Here is a 16,412-nt window from a genome sequence, read left to right as displayed (position 1 = left end):
ACTTGACTGAGAAGATCTGTACAAGTTAGGGGGAACATAACATTGAAGTTCTTTTACGGTTGACATTTGATACTACTACATCTATTTCTCCATTTTAAATTTATTTGTCAGCAAGCAAGGAGGAGAAATACGTTGAATTGACTTCATATTATGATCTACAAGGCCTTCATATGATCTGGTTTGGCATGTTATATGATATGAGTTCTATTGGCTTATGGATTTAGGTTTGTTCTCTCGTTTTTGTGGTGAATGAGAATATCTATATACTTTTGTATGAGATTGCTTTGAATCTGTGGCATGTGACTTTTTTTTTTTTTTTTGGCTAGCTTCTCTATTATATTTTTGGATGGTTCATGTCTCTTTGTCTGCATGGCTATCTGATGGTTCGTTGGTTGCTTCTCAAATAAAGGAAGTTGGTCCCAAAGGGGAGATTGTTACAATATGGTCCTACTACTTTTATTAGAATTATTAATTATTTCTGTTAAATATGGAGGTTGATCTTTGTTTGGTTGGTTGTTACAATATTCCTCTTTTATTGGGTTAGCTTGCCAAGTATTGTGGTTAAGATGCCTTGTTAGCGAGATAGTCGGAATGGAGCCAAGGCCGGTAACATTATTTGTGGACAACGAATCTGCGATAGCTCTCATGAAGAATCTTGTATTTCATGGTCGCAGCAAGCACATAGATACACGTTTTCATTTCATTCGAGAGTGTGTCGAGAATGGACAAATTATCGTTGAATTTGTCAACAATGGAGAACAACGAGCCGATGTTCTGACTAAAGCATTGACGGGAGTAAAGTTAGCTGCTATGCGTCAACTACTTAGTGTTCGTAACTTAGAATCATGTCAGAATTAGGGGTAGTGTGGGCTATTAATTTGCCATGATCTTCCTAAATAGGTGGAAGAATTAAGTTGTTTTTCTATTTATTGTTTTTGGTTATTTGTTTTTTTAATTATGTCCAAAGTTTTAGCAAACACTAAGTTAGTGGGTTACTAATTTTTGCTTCCTTTTAGACTATAAAAATTAGTCCATCAAATTGAATAAAGGTAAGAAGTTTCATTTAATTTTCTCTCCCTCTTGGCAATATATCTTACAAAGTATTTATCTCGGCTTTCTTCAAGAAGAGTGTGTGAGATTTTACAGATCCTTTGTTGTAAAACCAACGGCTGGTTCTCTTAGAAGTTTGTTTTGTGTATAAGATTGTGCGGGAAAAAGAAGACTTCATTTTTTTCTGAGTTGGTGGATATATTTGGAGATGTGGCAAGTGTTCGGATGCACCTTGGGAAACTATCGGGTGATGATATAACATACCGAACATAAGAGATAAAGCAACACTCAAGGATGTTTGAAGCTAGAATTGCACGTGAATATTGACAAAGGTGGAATTGTCCTTATTGATGGTATGATAATTGTTATTGTACAATTTAGTTCTGATTATTGAGTCAATCTATTGTTAAGCACGTTGGTTCATGTTGTTGTACCCTTAGTCATAATATTGTAATGATCCATTACTGCACGAGCAATATAATCTCTTATCATCGGTCTATTGCATTTCTTTTACTAACTCCTCCCACAGTTACGTGGTTAAGAGTCATGGTCTTGAGTAGATTAATCTTTGTGGCCATTTGTGTGGTAAGTGTTGTTATTGCATCAAGCCCATCTACATCTGTTCACATTTTTCTAATCCCTTGTGCGAGCAACTTTTCTCACTAATCCCTTAAATTTGGTTCATGTGTCACTCACGGTTCCAGGCTCCTTCTATTCAAAGTTCATAATGTCCCTTCTTCTCTTGGCGTTCACAATAGGCGGGAAGTATTTATGCATAAATTTATTCATTATGCCCTCCCATGTAGTGATTTCTTCAGGCTAAGTTGTATGCCCAATGTCTTGCTTCATCTTTAAACAGAAACAGAAATAAGGACATATCATTCTCCCATGTAGTGTTTTCTTCAAGCTTCAAGTTGTGCATATCCTTGCTCAGTACTGCATTGCTTGAAGCTCCTTGTATTGTGTTCGTGCTCTAGATCTTGAGATGTGTTGATGACGCTTGGTTTGTTGCAAAGATGCGCTCGTGTTGTACTATGCATCATAGTCTTTGTGTTTTCCTTATAATCCTGCATCAAAAGATCATAGAATATAAGAATGTAATTATTACAAGTCATGACGCACAAGTTTAGTATTTTCTATGAATTATTTAGCAAAATACCAAACTATCCCTTAATTTTCCTTTATTATTCCAACTAAAAGAGTTCAATAACTTGTAAAAATGCAAGTTATCATTGGCGTGAAGGAAAGATATTACAGTGAGGGAACCTCACACACATTATCAAAGTCGCAGTGGAAGTCACTAATATTACCACTCTTAGGAGGAGCCTAAGCACGCGAAAGATGATGGTCTAAGTACACTTGAGAAGGAGTCTCACATGTAGAAAAATCCTAGTTTATCATCGTGTATAGCTCCACGTGAGTCATTGTAGTTATGGAGTATTGCAAATAATACTAAATTGTAAATTGCTTCCCTCTTTAATAGCAGTGGATTATCTTTTATGGGCACACTATGTTCCGAATGTAGGTGGTATATCATCAAAGGTTACCAACTTCTATGTCTCTTTGTGTATCTCATGTTCACAATTTCTAAAAACAAGATCCAAAATCAAAGAAAACGATAGTTTATTGTTTTAAAAAAATGAACTATTTTGTGTGTTATTTTTAAAAATAAGTATACCAACCATGTTTATTTTTTATTTTTTGTATTTTTTGAAACATACCAATGAAAATGAATCACAAACCAAATGAAACCTTAGTTTTTCACAAATCATAAAAAGTTTGAAGTAGTTCTTAAGTTGAAAACAACTCAAATAAATACTTTCATTTTTCTAGATAATGTCATTTTTTATATTATGTGTCAAGGTTTTACACCCATTTAAAAACCAAACACTAACTCCAAAATTTCATATAACATGGAAAGATGTTTTCAAATAATAAAATGAGTTCATTTATTTATATATATAGAAAAATTTTACATTAATATCTGTATAAATTGATCGCAATCTATTAGAAAATAAATTTTTGCTATATTTGTAAATATTTTTATAAAAAAAATTACCATTAAAAATAATTTTCCTACTTTTCAGTAAGAATTAAATCATCACTCCCTCTACTCACTAGTTATATATAAGGGTATATATAAATATGAATACATATGTTTGTGTCAAATCTACAATAACTTTGTCTCATATTTAGAAACATATTTCATATAATTTTAAAAGTGTCTTAAATTTGAGTTATGGAAAACATAAATACATTATGCCAATGTTTTTAAATAAATGTTTCATAAAAACTATTCATACTTTGTGTTAAAAAAATCATCTTTATTTACTTTTCATTTTTCAAGACAATTTAAGTTTTTAAGAAATATTTATAAATAAAATAAACTATTGAAAAATAAAATTTATTACACTTAGTTTTTCTACATAAATATTTGTTAAACTTTACTATTCTTGTAAAGTTCCTATTTTATTTCATCAATTGTCAAATTTTACTATATATATAATTTGTAATGTAATACAAAATCTTTATCTTTTATTGTTTTTAAGTTTGATGATCCCAATTTACATTCCATCATGAATTGCTCCCATGATCCAATATCTTTGAGATTTCTAATAAATAATATTTGATTTCACCAGCAAAACAGTCTCTATTTGTGACAATAATTAGTTCATCCACAAAATTATATTAATACTTCATTTTACTTTCTTTTTTTTTGGTCAAAGAGATAAATGTAAATTTGGCAAAAAGAATCGGTAATTTCTTCATGACTTTTTGTTTCTAAAACAAAAGTTTCCTAAAACTTAGCTTCATAATATCAAAAGTTATAGGTTTTGTGTGATGTACCCAACCTTCGTCAAAATACAATAAATATGAATAACTCAAGAACTAAAAAGTATAGATGATTGATATCATTATGTGGAACATTTATTTGGCAACCAATAATCTAAGCATAACTTACATAAAGTAAGTGAATGCTTGTGATTATTTTTTTTATTTACATACGTTTATTCTTTCAAATCCACTCAATATTCACTTTTACACTTTTAAATATTTTAGATTAAAAACATATAAATAATGGAACCCAAATATAAAGGGATATTTACCATAATAAAACATTGTTATTGATTATTATTATTTTCTGGAAAAAAACGTATATATCTTTAACAACTTAATTCGTTTTTTCTATATTAGCTGCATTGATTATCTAATTTGCTACTAAAAATTGTGTAGAGTCTATACAAAAAATAATTAATAAGTTGATTAATCTTTTAATGACTTGTGGAAGTCGTACAGTAGCAGTAGACATGTTTGTGGGTGTGAAATCATTGAAGTGACATTTATAACATAACACATCAACATTGACTCACATGATATGCTCACACCTCTCACTTACCCTCCTAATCGAACTCAATGTACACATCAAAAGGTATTAGAAAGAAAAAACAAAATGTGTATATAAATAAGAAAAAATGGTTGTCATTATTATTGAGTGATTAAACCCTAGAGGCTACATTATTCAAATTTATCACAGAGGACATGGAGGAAGAATTTTATTGGTTAGGGTCCCCAGTCCCCAGTCCCCAGTCCCCAGTCCCCACCCTATCTCCTTCAAAGTTGAACTTAAGATTCAATAATTGTGAAATAGTTGTGAGCAGTGGGGTGGGAGATTGGATTATCGTTCCTTATTCAAACACCAAGGTGATACTTTTCTTGTAGAGTTTTACTTTTCTTTTTGTTTGAGATCCATTATATATATATTGTATTCCATAAAATGCTCTCCTCTTTGTATGAAATTCTTTTTGTTTTGTTTTTTTATGTTTCTATTTGTTGTACTAAAAAATCTTCACAACCCTACACACAAAACGTTAAAATATATAATCTGACTATCTCGGTGCAATTAAGGTCCGAGATCGAATAACTAAAGGTAAAAGTCTTTCATCCTAGACATCTCAGGAAAATGTATGTCCAAAATAAAAAAATAAAAGCAGGATTATTTTATCTTGGGTCATCTCAGTGCCACTAAGGCTCGAGATACAATAGTTAAAGAAAAATTCTTTTATCCTAGGTCATTGTATACTCGAGATCAAATGAATTAAAGGTAGAATTCTTTTATCATGGGGCATCTTGGTACAGCTAAGGTTCGAGATCATGTACCATGATTTACACGTTTGTTTAAAATTGAAAGTCATTGTTTACAATGAAATATACATGACCGTGTGGATATAAAGTTCTATCTCTCACCTAGAATCATCTCGGTGCATTGTATGCCTAAAATAGAATAAATTAAAGGCAGAATTATTTCATCTGAGGCATGATATGACTGAGACCGTGTATCAAAATCTACCTGATCGTGTATCATGTGTGTGTAGTCGATTTATTGCATTTTACTTCGTGGGTTTGCATAGTTTTTTCATATTCAAAATTATTCTATAAAATGTAAATATTTTATCTGATTGTTAAATTTGGTAAAAAAACTCAATGTATATATCCATACAAATAATAATAATAAATAATAATAAAAAGATTTGTAACCATAATTTGGTAGACAATGCATTGTAAGCATAATTATGCATGCTTCAAAAGTAAGGATTTGTAATTCTAATTTAAAATCCAAAATATGTAAAAAAGAAAAAGATAGGAAATTAGAAAAGAAACAAAAAGAATATTGTATTAATAAAAAATAGTACAAGGTCAGAAACATTATATATTAAAACCCAAGAAACTAAAAATGACAAATATAAAAAAAGAAAAAAAAAGTTGTAAATGAGAAAATAAGATTGAATAATAAAAAGATGAAATGAATTCAAAAGTAATAGTTTAGACGGAAATAAGTAAGTATAGAAGAGGAAATGGAATGAGGAAGAATTGTGGATCTAATTAACTTAAAGTTTTGTTCATACTCATAGCTTAATTATTTGAATGGAAGTGGAAAATGCAAATGGAAATAAGAGAAGAGAAGAGAAGAGAAGCACGTGGGAAAAAGAGGGTATCAACTATCAAGCGCCTCTCTCTCTCTCTCTCTTCAAATATTATTTACACAATCACATCGGGAAACGCTGCCCTTTGTACGAATGACGGCTTTTTTCTCTTCCTTTCCTTTCCATCATCGCATCTTTACCACTTTTTCATTCTCTCTCTCCTTTTTTAACCCTCTTCATCTTTTTTTATTCTTTTTTCTACATTGAGACGAAGTGGACAAAGTTTTTCTTAATTACCTTCTCTTACATGGAGATGAAGTTCTACCCACTTTAATTTTATTTGACCTGGATCAGATAGCCATGCTGCTTTGAAAGACAAATCATTCGAACCTCAGACACTACTCTGGTTGTAACAAAATGGGCTATGCATGAACTTGCAAAACATCCACAACACATTATGAAGTTATAACTATGCAATCGCTGGTAAACATAGTTGAAGCTATAAGAACCATAATTTTGTGCTCTACTTCAACGTTATCTTGGTTTCTGCTTTACTTTAATTGCGTTTTGGAAAGCCTTGTTAATTAGACATTAAAAACTCACAATATTAATTGGCTGTTCATGGAGCAAATAGAAATAATATATTGTGTCTTGAGTCGGTTTTTGCTAATACAATTTGGAGCTATCGCCGTAGAGAAAGTAGTTACGATATGAAATATGAATTATGTTACTATTGTTGGAGTTGATGTCCTAAATTTCGTGATCTTGTAGCTTTTAATTTTATTTAGGGACGTTTGCAAAAATAACAAAAGGATTTATGATAATTGATCATGTCACTATAGAGCTGTTTGGCCCAAGGGTTATCATTATTCGGTTAGGGTTATGGTAATCCAATCTTTGTTTGAGGAAGGATTATCGTAACCTTGTTTAGGTTTATCATAACCTCTCTTTCCTCTATCTTCTTTCTTAATCCTCGTAACCTTACCTCTTCAACCCCTTATTTTATTTATTTTTTAAAATTTTACTCTTTTATTTATCGAATGTCATTTATTTTTAATTAATTTAATAACCTTAAAAATAATATTGTTTTTAATTTATTTTATTTACGAAATTAATTTTAATTAAATATTAATTATGATTAATTTACGCCTTTAGTTCTCATATTTAACTTGTTTTTTTTAATTTTATTATTTCATGTCTTTTATTTGTTTTCAAATATCTTATTTTAAAACTAATCTAACGCTATCTAAACTATTTCTGATAAATTTAAGTTAAATGACTTTCTTAAAAAAATAAATTTTATTAAATTTATAAAAATCAAAAGAAAACAATTTAGACGGTTTAATATTAAATTAAATAACTTTTAAATCCTTAAATAACCTAAAAAATGTATAACAAATATTTTAAAAAGTATTTAAACTTTAAAAAATACTTTTAAGAAGATTTATTGACTTTAAAAAATTGAGTTTAACGGCGACATTTGATTTAAGATTTATTTGAATTCAATTTTGAATCTAAAATTTTTACCAAATTATACTTGTTTTTTTCTTTTTCTTCTTCCTTATATTTATATCTTTGGTTAATTCATTATAATTTTTTTTATCATTTTTGTTGGGAACAACAATCTTTTCTTTAAAAAGAGAAAAAAAAATAAAATGTTTAGGTAAGAAAAAAATTGATAATATTTTATGTTTAAAAGGAAAAACAGTAATTTATTCAACATTACTTTTAAAAAATGTTAAAAATTCCACGTCGTAATTAAAGAAAGTAAGACAAATTGTTTTCCAAAAACTATGATCATTTGGTAAATTAAATATACGAAATTTGTGTATTAGAGTTAGAATATGAATTTATAATAAAAATTAATAATTTATTTGCACGTAACAATTACGTAAAAAATGTTAAAAATGGACATCACATTTAAAGAAATTTCTGAATTTTCTTTATACAAAAATAGGAAAATTTGGTAGATTAAATATATGAAATTTAAAAAAATTGTATAAAAGAAATAAATTTCATAACAATATCTAGATAACCCTCTCCCAAACACATCTTATGGTAACCACCTCATAACCCTTCGTACATAACCCTTCCTCTAAACACATACTATTATAACACTAGTTTTATCATAACACTAACATTTCTATAACCCAACATTTCTCCCAAACTCCTCCACATTTTCTAAATTACAAAAGTAGCAAATTTAAAAGTTGATAACCCTCCAACAGCCAGCTGATAGTTGTTTGATAGTTGTCTGATATCAGTACTTACTTGTCATATTTGCTATATTCGCAATATGCAAAAAAGAATTATCATAAACTATTTTTTTTTTCTAAAGGTTTTTGTCACCTGATGTAATTTTCCTTTTATTTATCTAATAAAATATTTTATTTTATTTTATTTGACATTTAGCTGCATTAAACCACAAAACCAATAAACTAATGTGTTATGTAACCTAAACATATATGTGGAGACATACAAATGAATCATGTTTAAGTGATAATCTAAATGGTCTGTAGATGGATAAAGTTGGATATCTTATCCGGGCGATACTACGAATACGACCTATTTTGCAGTTGTTACAATTATTCTAAAGTGTTACAAAGCGTATCCAGAAATCATATGTAGGGGGCACGATTAACAAAAAAAAAGTATAATAAATGAGTTGTGAACTTCTGTCTATAAAGACAGTCATTTGATTTGCATGGGTGGGAGTGATCTATGTCACCAATTCAATATGCTTACCATTTCGAAGATTCATCAAATTAGGTAGCTGGGAACCTAGCTACACAAGAAGATATTCACTCCTTCTCTATAGGTAGAGTAAGTAGAGAAATTTATCTCTTAAAGACTTATTCCAAGGTTTGAACAATGTGGTGATGCACCCTCTCTTGGCTCGAGAGGTGTTTAGTTATAGTGAGACTATAACTTATTGTTCATTAGAGGAATCAATGGTACTTAAGAAGTTAAATGTAACTGCAAGGGCAAAATGATAATTTTTGGCCTAACGGTACTTACAAGCAATTTGTGAAGGGTCATTGCACTGTTGATTGATTGTATTTAATGCACAAAAATATATCTACAGTAAAAAGAGTGCAACTGTTAGTCTTTAATGTAATGACTGATAATTAATGAATAGAGATTAATTAATTATTTTAAATTTAATTGTTAAATTTGCAACTATTCCATTAAAATAACCTATAATAACCTGCTTGCATTCAAAATGCCTCCTTCCACCAACTGAAAAGGAAGGTTGTACATTTATCAAGATTTTTTTGTTTTTTTGACTTCATAACTAATTCTTTGCCTCAAACTAACATATTTATAAGGTTTTTAGTTTAATAATTATAGAGTGTGGATCCAAAGTCCCAAACTAAGTTGAGGGAAGAAAGTTAAACCAATTACGTGTGAGCTCATTTTGATTAACTATTGGAAGCAATTCTTAACACACAAAAACTCACTCTGTCCAATGTCCCAATCTCTCTCATCATAAATTTCTCACAACAAAACCCTGTTCTTCTTTCTCTCTCTCTGTTTTATTTGCATTTACTCTGCTCTGCCTTCTTCCTCTTCTTCCACTTCCCTTCTGGGTTTCTTTCACAAATGAAGCTCATCCCCTTCCTCCCATGGCCGAATCTCCATATGGTCCTCCTCCTCCTCTTCTTCCTTTCTTCTCCTCCACTGCTATATTCATCCCCTGTTTATTCACTTCCCCACAATGAAGGTCTTCTCCTTTTCTTCATTCCTCTGTTTGTCATTTTAACTTAAACCTTCCTCATTTTTAAGCTTTTCCCACTTTCTTGGTTTCCATTTTACTAACACACCTCGTTCTTGGGCGAATGCATGCTTATGATCGTGTCGTCCACTCTCGGGCTTCGGATTTTCTGTTTTCTGTTTCTTTTTTTCTTTTTTTTATTATCCTTCAATGTTCTTCTCTTTATTCGACTTTTTGAATATTTTATTTAGCTTTTGGTATGTGTTGCTAATCTTGTTTTGTTTTGTATTACTTTGCTGTTTTCTATAGGACGAGCGCTTATGTCAATCAAAGCCTCGTTTAGCAATGTAGCTAATGTGTTGCTTGACTGGGATGATGATCATAACCATGATTTCTGTTCATGGCGTGGGGTTTTCTGTGACAATGTTAGCCTTTCAGTTGCTGCTCTGTGAGTTTTCGTCTCTCTTCGTTTTTGTTTTTCTCCTTGAATTTCCTCTTTCCGCCAATGATATAGCAACCAACAGCCTTGGGAGCTATTTGCTCAATGTTTTATTGATGGGTTATTTTTTGTTTCCCCTTTTCTTTTCTGGGTATGAAGGAACTTATCCAACTTGAATCTGGGTGGGGAGATTTCACCATCCATTGGAGATTTGAGGAACTTACAGTCAATGTATGCTGTAATCAGTTCTGTTTAATACTCTTTTTGCTTGTTTGTTAGCTTAACGTATTTGCTTCTTGGTGTTCACTGTTGCTTTGTGTTATGGTAGTGATTTTCAAGGGAATAAACTGACGGGCCAAATCCCTGATGAGATTGGTAACTGTGGTCTTCTTGTCCATTTGTAAGATTTCTCTTCCTTAACTTTTACTTCGTTGAAAGTGGCATAATTTTACAGCATTACTCGAGCTATCTTAATACAGGGATTTGTCTGATAATTTGCTCTATGGAGACATCCCCTTCACGGTTTCAAAGCTGAAGCAGCTCGAGTTTCTGTATGTTTTAGAGTTGTCTTTTTGTTTGCCAAACATTTCTTTAAACTATAGCTTTCTGGATGTTGAAGTCTTTCCCTCTATTGCAGGAATATGAAGAACAATCAATTGACCGGTCCGATCCCTTCGACCTTAACACAGATTCCCAATCTGAAAACTCTGTAATTTCTTCACTCCCTTACTTGTGGTTCTCCTACGAGTTTTGTTATACTGAGTACAGACTCCATAGCATTGGATATTATGATGCATTTCTGGGAATAATTTTTTGTTTTTGTTTTCTGATTTGACTGGTTGCAGCGATCTTGCTAGAAACCAGCTTACTGGGGAGATACCTAGATTAATCTATTGGAATGAAGTACTGCAATATCTGTAAATATCTCTTCACTTACGCTTTCTTTGACATCGAAGCTAATGGATGACCATTCCATCGGTAGTTCTAACTTTCATTTTGTTATATTGCTACCAGTGGATTACGAGGGAACTTTTTGACAGGATCGTTGTCCTCGGATATGTGTCAATTGACTGGCTTGTGGTATTTGTAAGTGCGGATTATAGTCACCTTCGTTAGTTTGGGGGCCTATTTCTTCATGGTTATTTAACTGTCGTGCCTGTGTGCTTGTCTTATCTTCAGCGATGTAAGGGGCAACAATTTGACTGGCTCGATACCTGATAGCATAGGCAACTGTACCAGTTTTGAAATTCTGTAAGTTTTAGAGTGGTTTTTACTGTGATGTATGTTTGTTTTTCTTCACATGAACCAGTTGTGATACCTTTATTGGCATTGCTTGTTTATCTCAGGGATATATCTTACAATCAGATCTCAGGAGAGATTCCATACAACATTGGATTTCTACAAGTGGCCACTTTGTAAGATTCCTTTGAACTCTTGTGATTTTAGTCACATTGGAACTCCATGAGTTGGTTTCTCTCAGTTTAACCTACAGTTTTGATCAGTTGTATATTCTCCTTGTTAGATCGTTACAGGGAAATAGGTTAACTGGTAAGATTCCCGATGTCATTGGATTGATGCAGGCCCTTGCCGTTCTGTAAGTGAAGTTTCAAATGCATTTTCTAGTCTCGTGGTTTTGTTGATAAACATAAGAAATTATCGGTATGTTCGATCAGTTCATTTTTATTTTATTCCATGGATCAGGGATTTGAGTGAGAATGAGCTTGACGGTCCAATACCACCAATACTTGGCAACTTGTCCTACACAGGAAAATTGTGAGTTTTTCTTTCTGAATGTTGCAAAAGGAAAAAAAGCAAACTCGAGATTTTTGTAAGTTGTAACGTGCCTCACAGTCCATTTCTCTCGATTTAGGTATCTGCATGGAAACAAGTTGACTGGGCCAATTCCTCCCGAGCTGGGCAATATGTCGAAGCTTAGCTACTTGTATGTTTGTGTTGCTTCTAACTCAACATTTTTTTTGTGTACTTATTAGACAACTTTAGCAATTAAAATCAATTCTTTACGCAGGCAACTAAATGATAACCAGTTGGTTGGTACAATTCCTTCTGAACTCGGGAAGCTGGATCAGTTGTTTGAACTGTGAGTTACATTTTTTTAGTTTCTGATCGTTCAATGTTTCGATTCTCTCACAACAGTGAATAATATAACTGCCTTTTTGTCTACAATATATTTTTCAAACTTTTGATGCAAATATTTCTTTGCTATGATCCAGAAATCTTGCTAATAATTATCTTGAAGGACCTATCCCTCACAACATCAGTTCTTGCACTGCATTGAATCAATTGTAAGATATCCTACTGCCTTCCGTTGAAATTTCATGAAGTTGCATCTTTTGTATGCTTATATGTTGATTCCGTTTTTATTCTTGAAAGCAATGTTCATGGAAACAATCTTAACGGATCAATCCCTTTGGGTTTCCAAAATCTGGAGAGCTTGACTTATTTGTAAGTTTTTTGGAGCTCGAGTTCATGTAAGATTTAAATTGGGAGATGGTTCATTGAATAAATTTCTTTTACAGGAACCTTTCAGCTAACAACTTCAAAGGCAGGATACCTGTTGAGCTGGGACGGATAGTAAACCTTGATACATTGTAAGTTTACATAAAAACTTTGATCCTTCACTGTCTTCTTCATGGTAGGTGTTTTGTTTTTGTTGTTTCCAAAGTTGTTTTTTCAGTTGGTTTTTTTTTGTGTTTCATCCAGGGATCTATCTTGTAATCACTTCTTGGGTCCTGTTCCTGCTTCTATCGGTGATTTGGAGCACCTTCTTAGCCTGTAAGACACCTCAATTATTGATAGAGTTCAAGCTTTGAGTAATGTTTCTGATGTAGAACCACTTGCAGCAACTTGAGCAATAACCAACTTGTTGGGCCATTGCCAGCAGAATTTGGGAATCTTCGAAGTGTTCAGATGATGTAAGGGTTGTTAATTGTGAGTTTAATTCAAGTATTATGATAGTCTAGTGATTTTGTCTTTTTAAACTTTTTGTACTTGTCTGTTTTGATAGTGATATGTCATTCAACAACCTTTCGGGTAGCATACCCATGGAGTTGGGTCTACTGCAGAATATTATCTCCCTGTATGTTTGCCGATACTCATATAGTGTTATTTCCTTCCCCTTTAAATCCCTTCTATTAGTACATATATATATATATTTACATATAGTTTTGTTTTCTTTGCAGCATTTTGAACAATAACCATTTTCAAGGGAAAATACCTGATCGGCTGACTAATTGCTTTAGTCTTGCCAATTTGTAAGTTCTGTTTTATCCTTTATCAATAATTTCTTAGTGCTTGGTTCTAATGTATTTCCTTTCTTTATACTTCTGCAGGAACTTGTCATACAACAACTTATCTGGTATCTTACCTCCCATGAAAAATTTCTCTCGCTTCGAACCAAATAGGTATAAGAAATGAGTTTTATTTGATTGAAGTGCTATTGTGCTTGTTGAGCTTCTGTTCTTCATTTGATGGTTGATAATTTTTCACATCAGCTTTATTGGTAATCCGCTGCTGTGTGGAAACTGGCTGGGTTCGATCTGTGGGCCCTACATGGAGAAATCTCGAGGTACTTTGAAAAACTCTCTTATGGCATATTCTAGATCATAAACTGATCGTCCTGATGAAGTTCATGTAACTTGCAGCAATGTTGTCTCGGACAGTGGTTGTTTGTATGTCATTTGGATTCATAATACTGTTGTCAATGGTTATGATTGCCGTTTACAAATCGAAGCAATTGGTGAAGGGTTCTGGCAAGACTGGGCAAGGCAAGTATTATTTCTACAACTTTTCATTTATGAGTTATTTGTATTTAGTGAATGATGCACCATTCCTTATTTTTGCAATTCAGGTCCTCCAAATCTTGTGGTACTTCATATGGATATGGCTATTCACACCTTCGAGGACATTATGAGAAGTACTGAGAATCTAAGCGAGAAATACATTATTGGTTACGGAGCTTCGAGCACTGTGTACAAATGTTTATTGAAAAATTCCCGACCTATTGCAATTAAGCGACTTTACAATCACTATGCACACAATTTTCGGGAGTTTGAGACTGAACTCGGAACTATTGGTAGTATCCGACATAGAAATCTTGTTAGCCTTCATGGTTATTCACTATCTCCCTGTGGGAATCTCCTCTTCTATGACTACATGGAAAATGGTTCACTCTGGGATCTTCTTCACGGTTAGCATTACTCTTTCAACTTGAATTGCTCTCTTTTAGTCCGACTATTTTATTTTTTTCAACAGAAAGTTGGATAATATTGACGATCATGTTTTGCTTCACTAATCCATAGGGACGGGTAAGAAGGTTAAACTAGATTGGGAAGCGCGTCTAAAGATTGCAGTTGGAGCTGCTCAAGGGCTTGCGTATCTTCACCATGATTGTAACCCCCGAATCATTCACCGGGATGTCAAGTCTTCAAATATTCTACTGGATGAAAACTTTGAGGCTCATCTTTCTGATTTCGGGATTGCCAAATGTATCCCAACTGCCAAAACACATGCATCGACTTATGTGCTTGGAACAATTGGGTACATTGATCCAGAGTATGCTCGGACCTCCCGGCTTAACGAAAAGTCTGATGTTTATAGCTTCGGCATTGTTCTTCTGGAACTACTGACTGGGAAGAAAGCTGTGGATGATGAATCCAATTTGCATCAGCTGGTTTGTTCATATCAAATCACTTCTAACATAAATTACTTCCTTTTTTTTTTTTTTTTGCTTGAATCTGAATTTATTCTTCTCATCTCTACGAACTGCCAGATATTGTCCAAGATCAATAGTAATACTGTGATGGAAGCTGTTGATCCCGAGGTTTCAGTCACCTGCATTGATTTAGCCCATGTTAGAAAAACGTTCCAGCTCGCTCTCCTCTGCACAAAACACAATCCCTCCGAAAGGCCAACCATGCATGAAGTTTCACGAGTCTTGATCTCCCTCCAGCCACCACGACCTACTGTGAAACAAACTTCATTCCCCACGAAAACGTTGGATTACGCACAATACGTGATTGAAAAGGGTCAGAATCGAAACGCGAAAGGAGGGCAGGAGGAGCAGCAGAAGTCAGACGTGAATACTTCGGATGCTCGGTGGTTTGTTCAGTTTGGGGAAGTTATGTCCGAACAACACAGTTTGAATCAATAACAGATTAACCGTTGCTCTTAAGAATGCATACAGAAGGAAAAGGGGGGTTAGGTGGATGGAGTGATAGCAAAGAAAAAAGAATTGTGTAGTTTTGTTTTGTTTTCCAAAGCTTCATATTGTGGTAGGGAGAATGGAAAAGATTAGCTGCGGTTTAGTTATATATTTAGATACTAAGTTTTTTCTTTATGCAGCTGTAGAATGGATTGTGTATTCAGTATAATGTCAAAAATATGAAATATTTGTATGAACAAACTCAAACTCCTTACACTTCATTACACTCTTTCCCATTCGTACCTATATCGCTGCTTTTTGTTAGTATTTTTAAGTAATAATAAATTTTAGTTTGTGAGTTGTGAAGTTTTTATTTAGCACCATTTTATTAGGGTTTTATTTTTACTTCCACATCTATGGTCTCCTAACCATCTTAATACATAGTAAATTAAAAAATAGAAGGCAATTTTAATTTTATGTAAAATTGAAGATCTAAATATTCGGTAGAATTATAAGGAAAAAAATTAAAATTCAAGCATAATTACTACTAAACTACTTAAAAATATTAAACTAAATTCGTCGGTGTTTTTTATTGAGGTTGAAATGTAGAGATGTTGATTTTGAGGTTGAGATTGAGACCAACCGAAAAGTTTTAACTTACTTTTGAACATGCATGTATATAATTTATGAACTAATCATTTTACCTTTATGCCCCTATTTGCATTGATTTTTGTTGGTTGGGTTGTAGAACAAATTTAGGTTGGAGAAGTTTTTACCTAACTGTTAGGCCTTATAGATTTGGGTTGCTTTTGTTTGCACGTCACATTTAAATATTTATGATCGTATAACAAAATTAAAAGTTGAATTTTTCATAAATTTCAGATTTGTTCTTGTTATTGCGGACGATTCGTCATTCTTTTTCTTCTTCTTTGCGATTTATAATAAATTTCTCTATCTCACTCCCAATTTTTTTTCTTCTATTTTTATTCATCTTCTTTTTCTTTCTTTCTTATAGCTCTTATTTCAAAAGAACAAGATAATTTAAATATCACATTGATATCATTTAAACGTTTGTTTTGATTTGAAGCATTTTTCCATCATTAAAAAGAACTACATTATCATGTA

General features: G+C 32.5%; 1 protein-coding gene across 1 annotated transcript; it reads left to right on the top strand.

Annotated features, from left to right (window-relative positions):
• The first annotated feature begins 9,425 nt into the window (after positions 1–9,425).
• On the top strand, positions 9,426–15,653 carry LOC101213139 (LRR receptor-like serine/threonine-protein kinase ERL1). The gene is made up of 27 exons (XM_004149580.3): positions 9,426–9,696; positions 9,997–10,135; positions 10,286–10,357; positions 10,455–10,526; positions 10,606–10,677; positions 10,764–10,835; positions 10,972–11,043; positions 11,141–11,212; positions 11,306–11,377; positions 11,473–11,541; positions 11,649–11,720; positions 11,828–11,899; positions 11,997–12,068; positions 12,153–12,224; positions 12,358–12,429; positions 12,518–12,589; positions 12,664–12,735; positions 12,848–12,919; positions 12,988–13,059; positions 13,152–13,223; positions 13,327–13,398; positions 13,477–13,548; positions 13,639–13,712; positions 13,789–13,911; positions 13,995–14,333; positions 14,446–14,816; positions 14,916–15,653. Exons 1-27 carry the CDS (start codon positions 9,576–9,578, stop codon positions 15,294–15,296), a joined length of 2,985 nt encoding a protein of 994 aa, XP_004149628.2. The 5' UTR covers positions 9,426–9,575; the 3' UTR covers positions 15,297–15,653.
• Positions 15,654–16,412: the final 759 nt, after the last annotated feature.

This window comes from Cucumis sativus, chromosome 5, assembly GCF_000004075.3.
Source record: "Cucumis sativus cultivar 9930 chromosome 5, Cucumber_9930_V3, whole genome shotgun sequence".
Lineage (NCBI taxonomy): Eukaryota > Viridiplantae > Streptophyta > Magnoliopsida > Cucurbitales > Cucurbitaceae > Cucumis > Cucumis sativus.
This window is presented reverse-complemented; position numbering and strand designations above follow the sequence as displayed.

Coding starts and splice junctions, on each gene's coding strand:
- LOC101213139 (XM_004149580.3), top strand. CDS start 9,576: ATGAAGCTCATCCCCTTCCTCCCATGGCCGAATCTCCATATGGTCCTC. Junction 12,590..12,663: donor CTGGAGAGCTTGACTTATTT/GTAAGTTTTTTG, acceptor TTTCTTTTACAG/GAACCTTTCAGCTAACAACT. Junction 13,399..13,476: donor TGCTTTAGTCTTGCCAATTT/GTAAGTTCTGTT, acceptor ATACTTCTGCAG/GAACTTGTCATACAACAACT.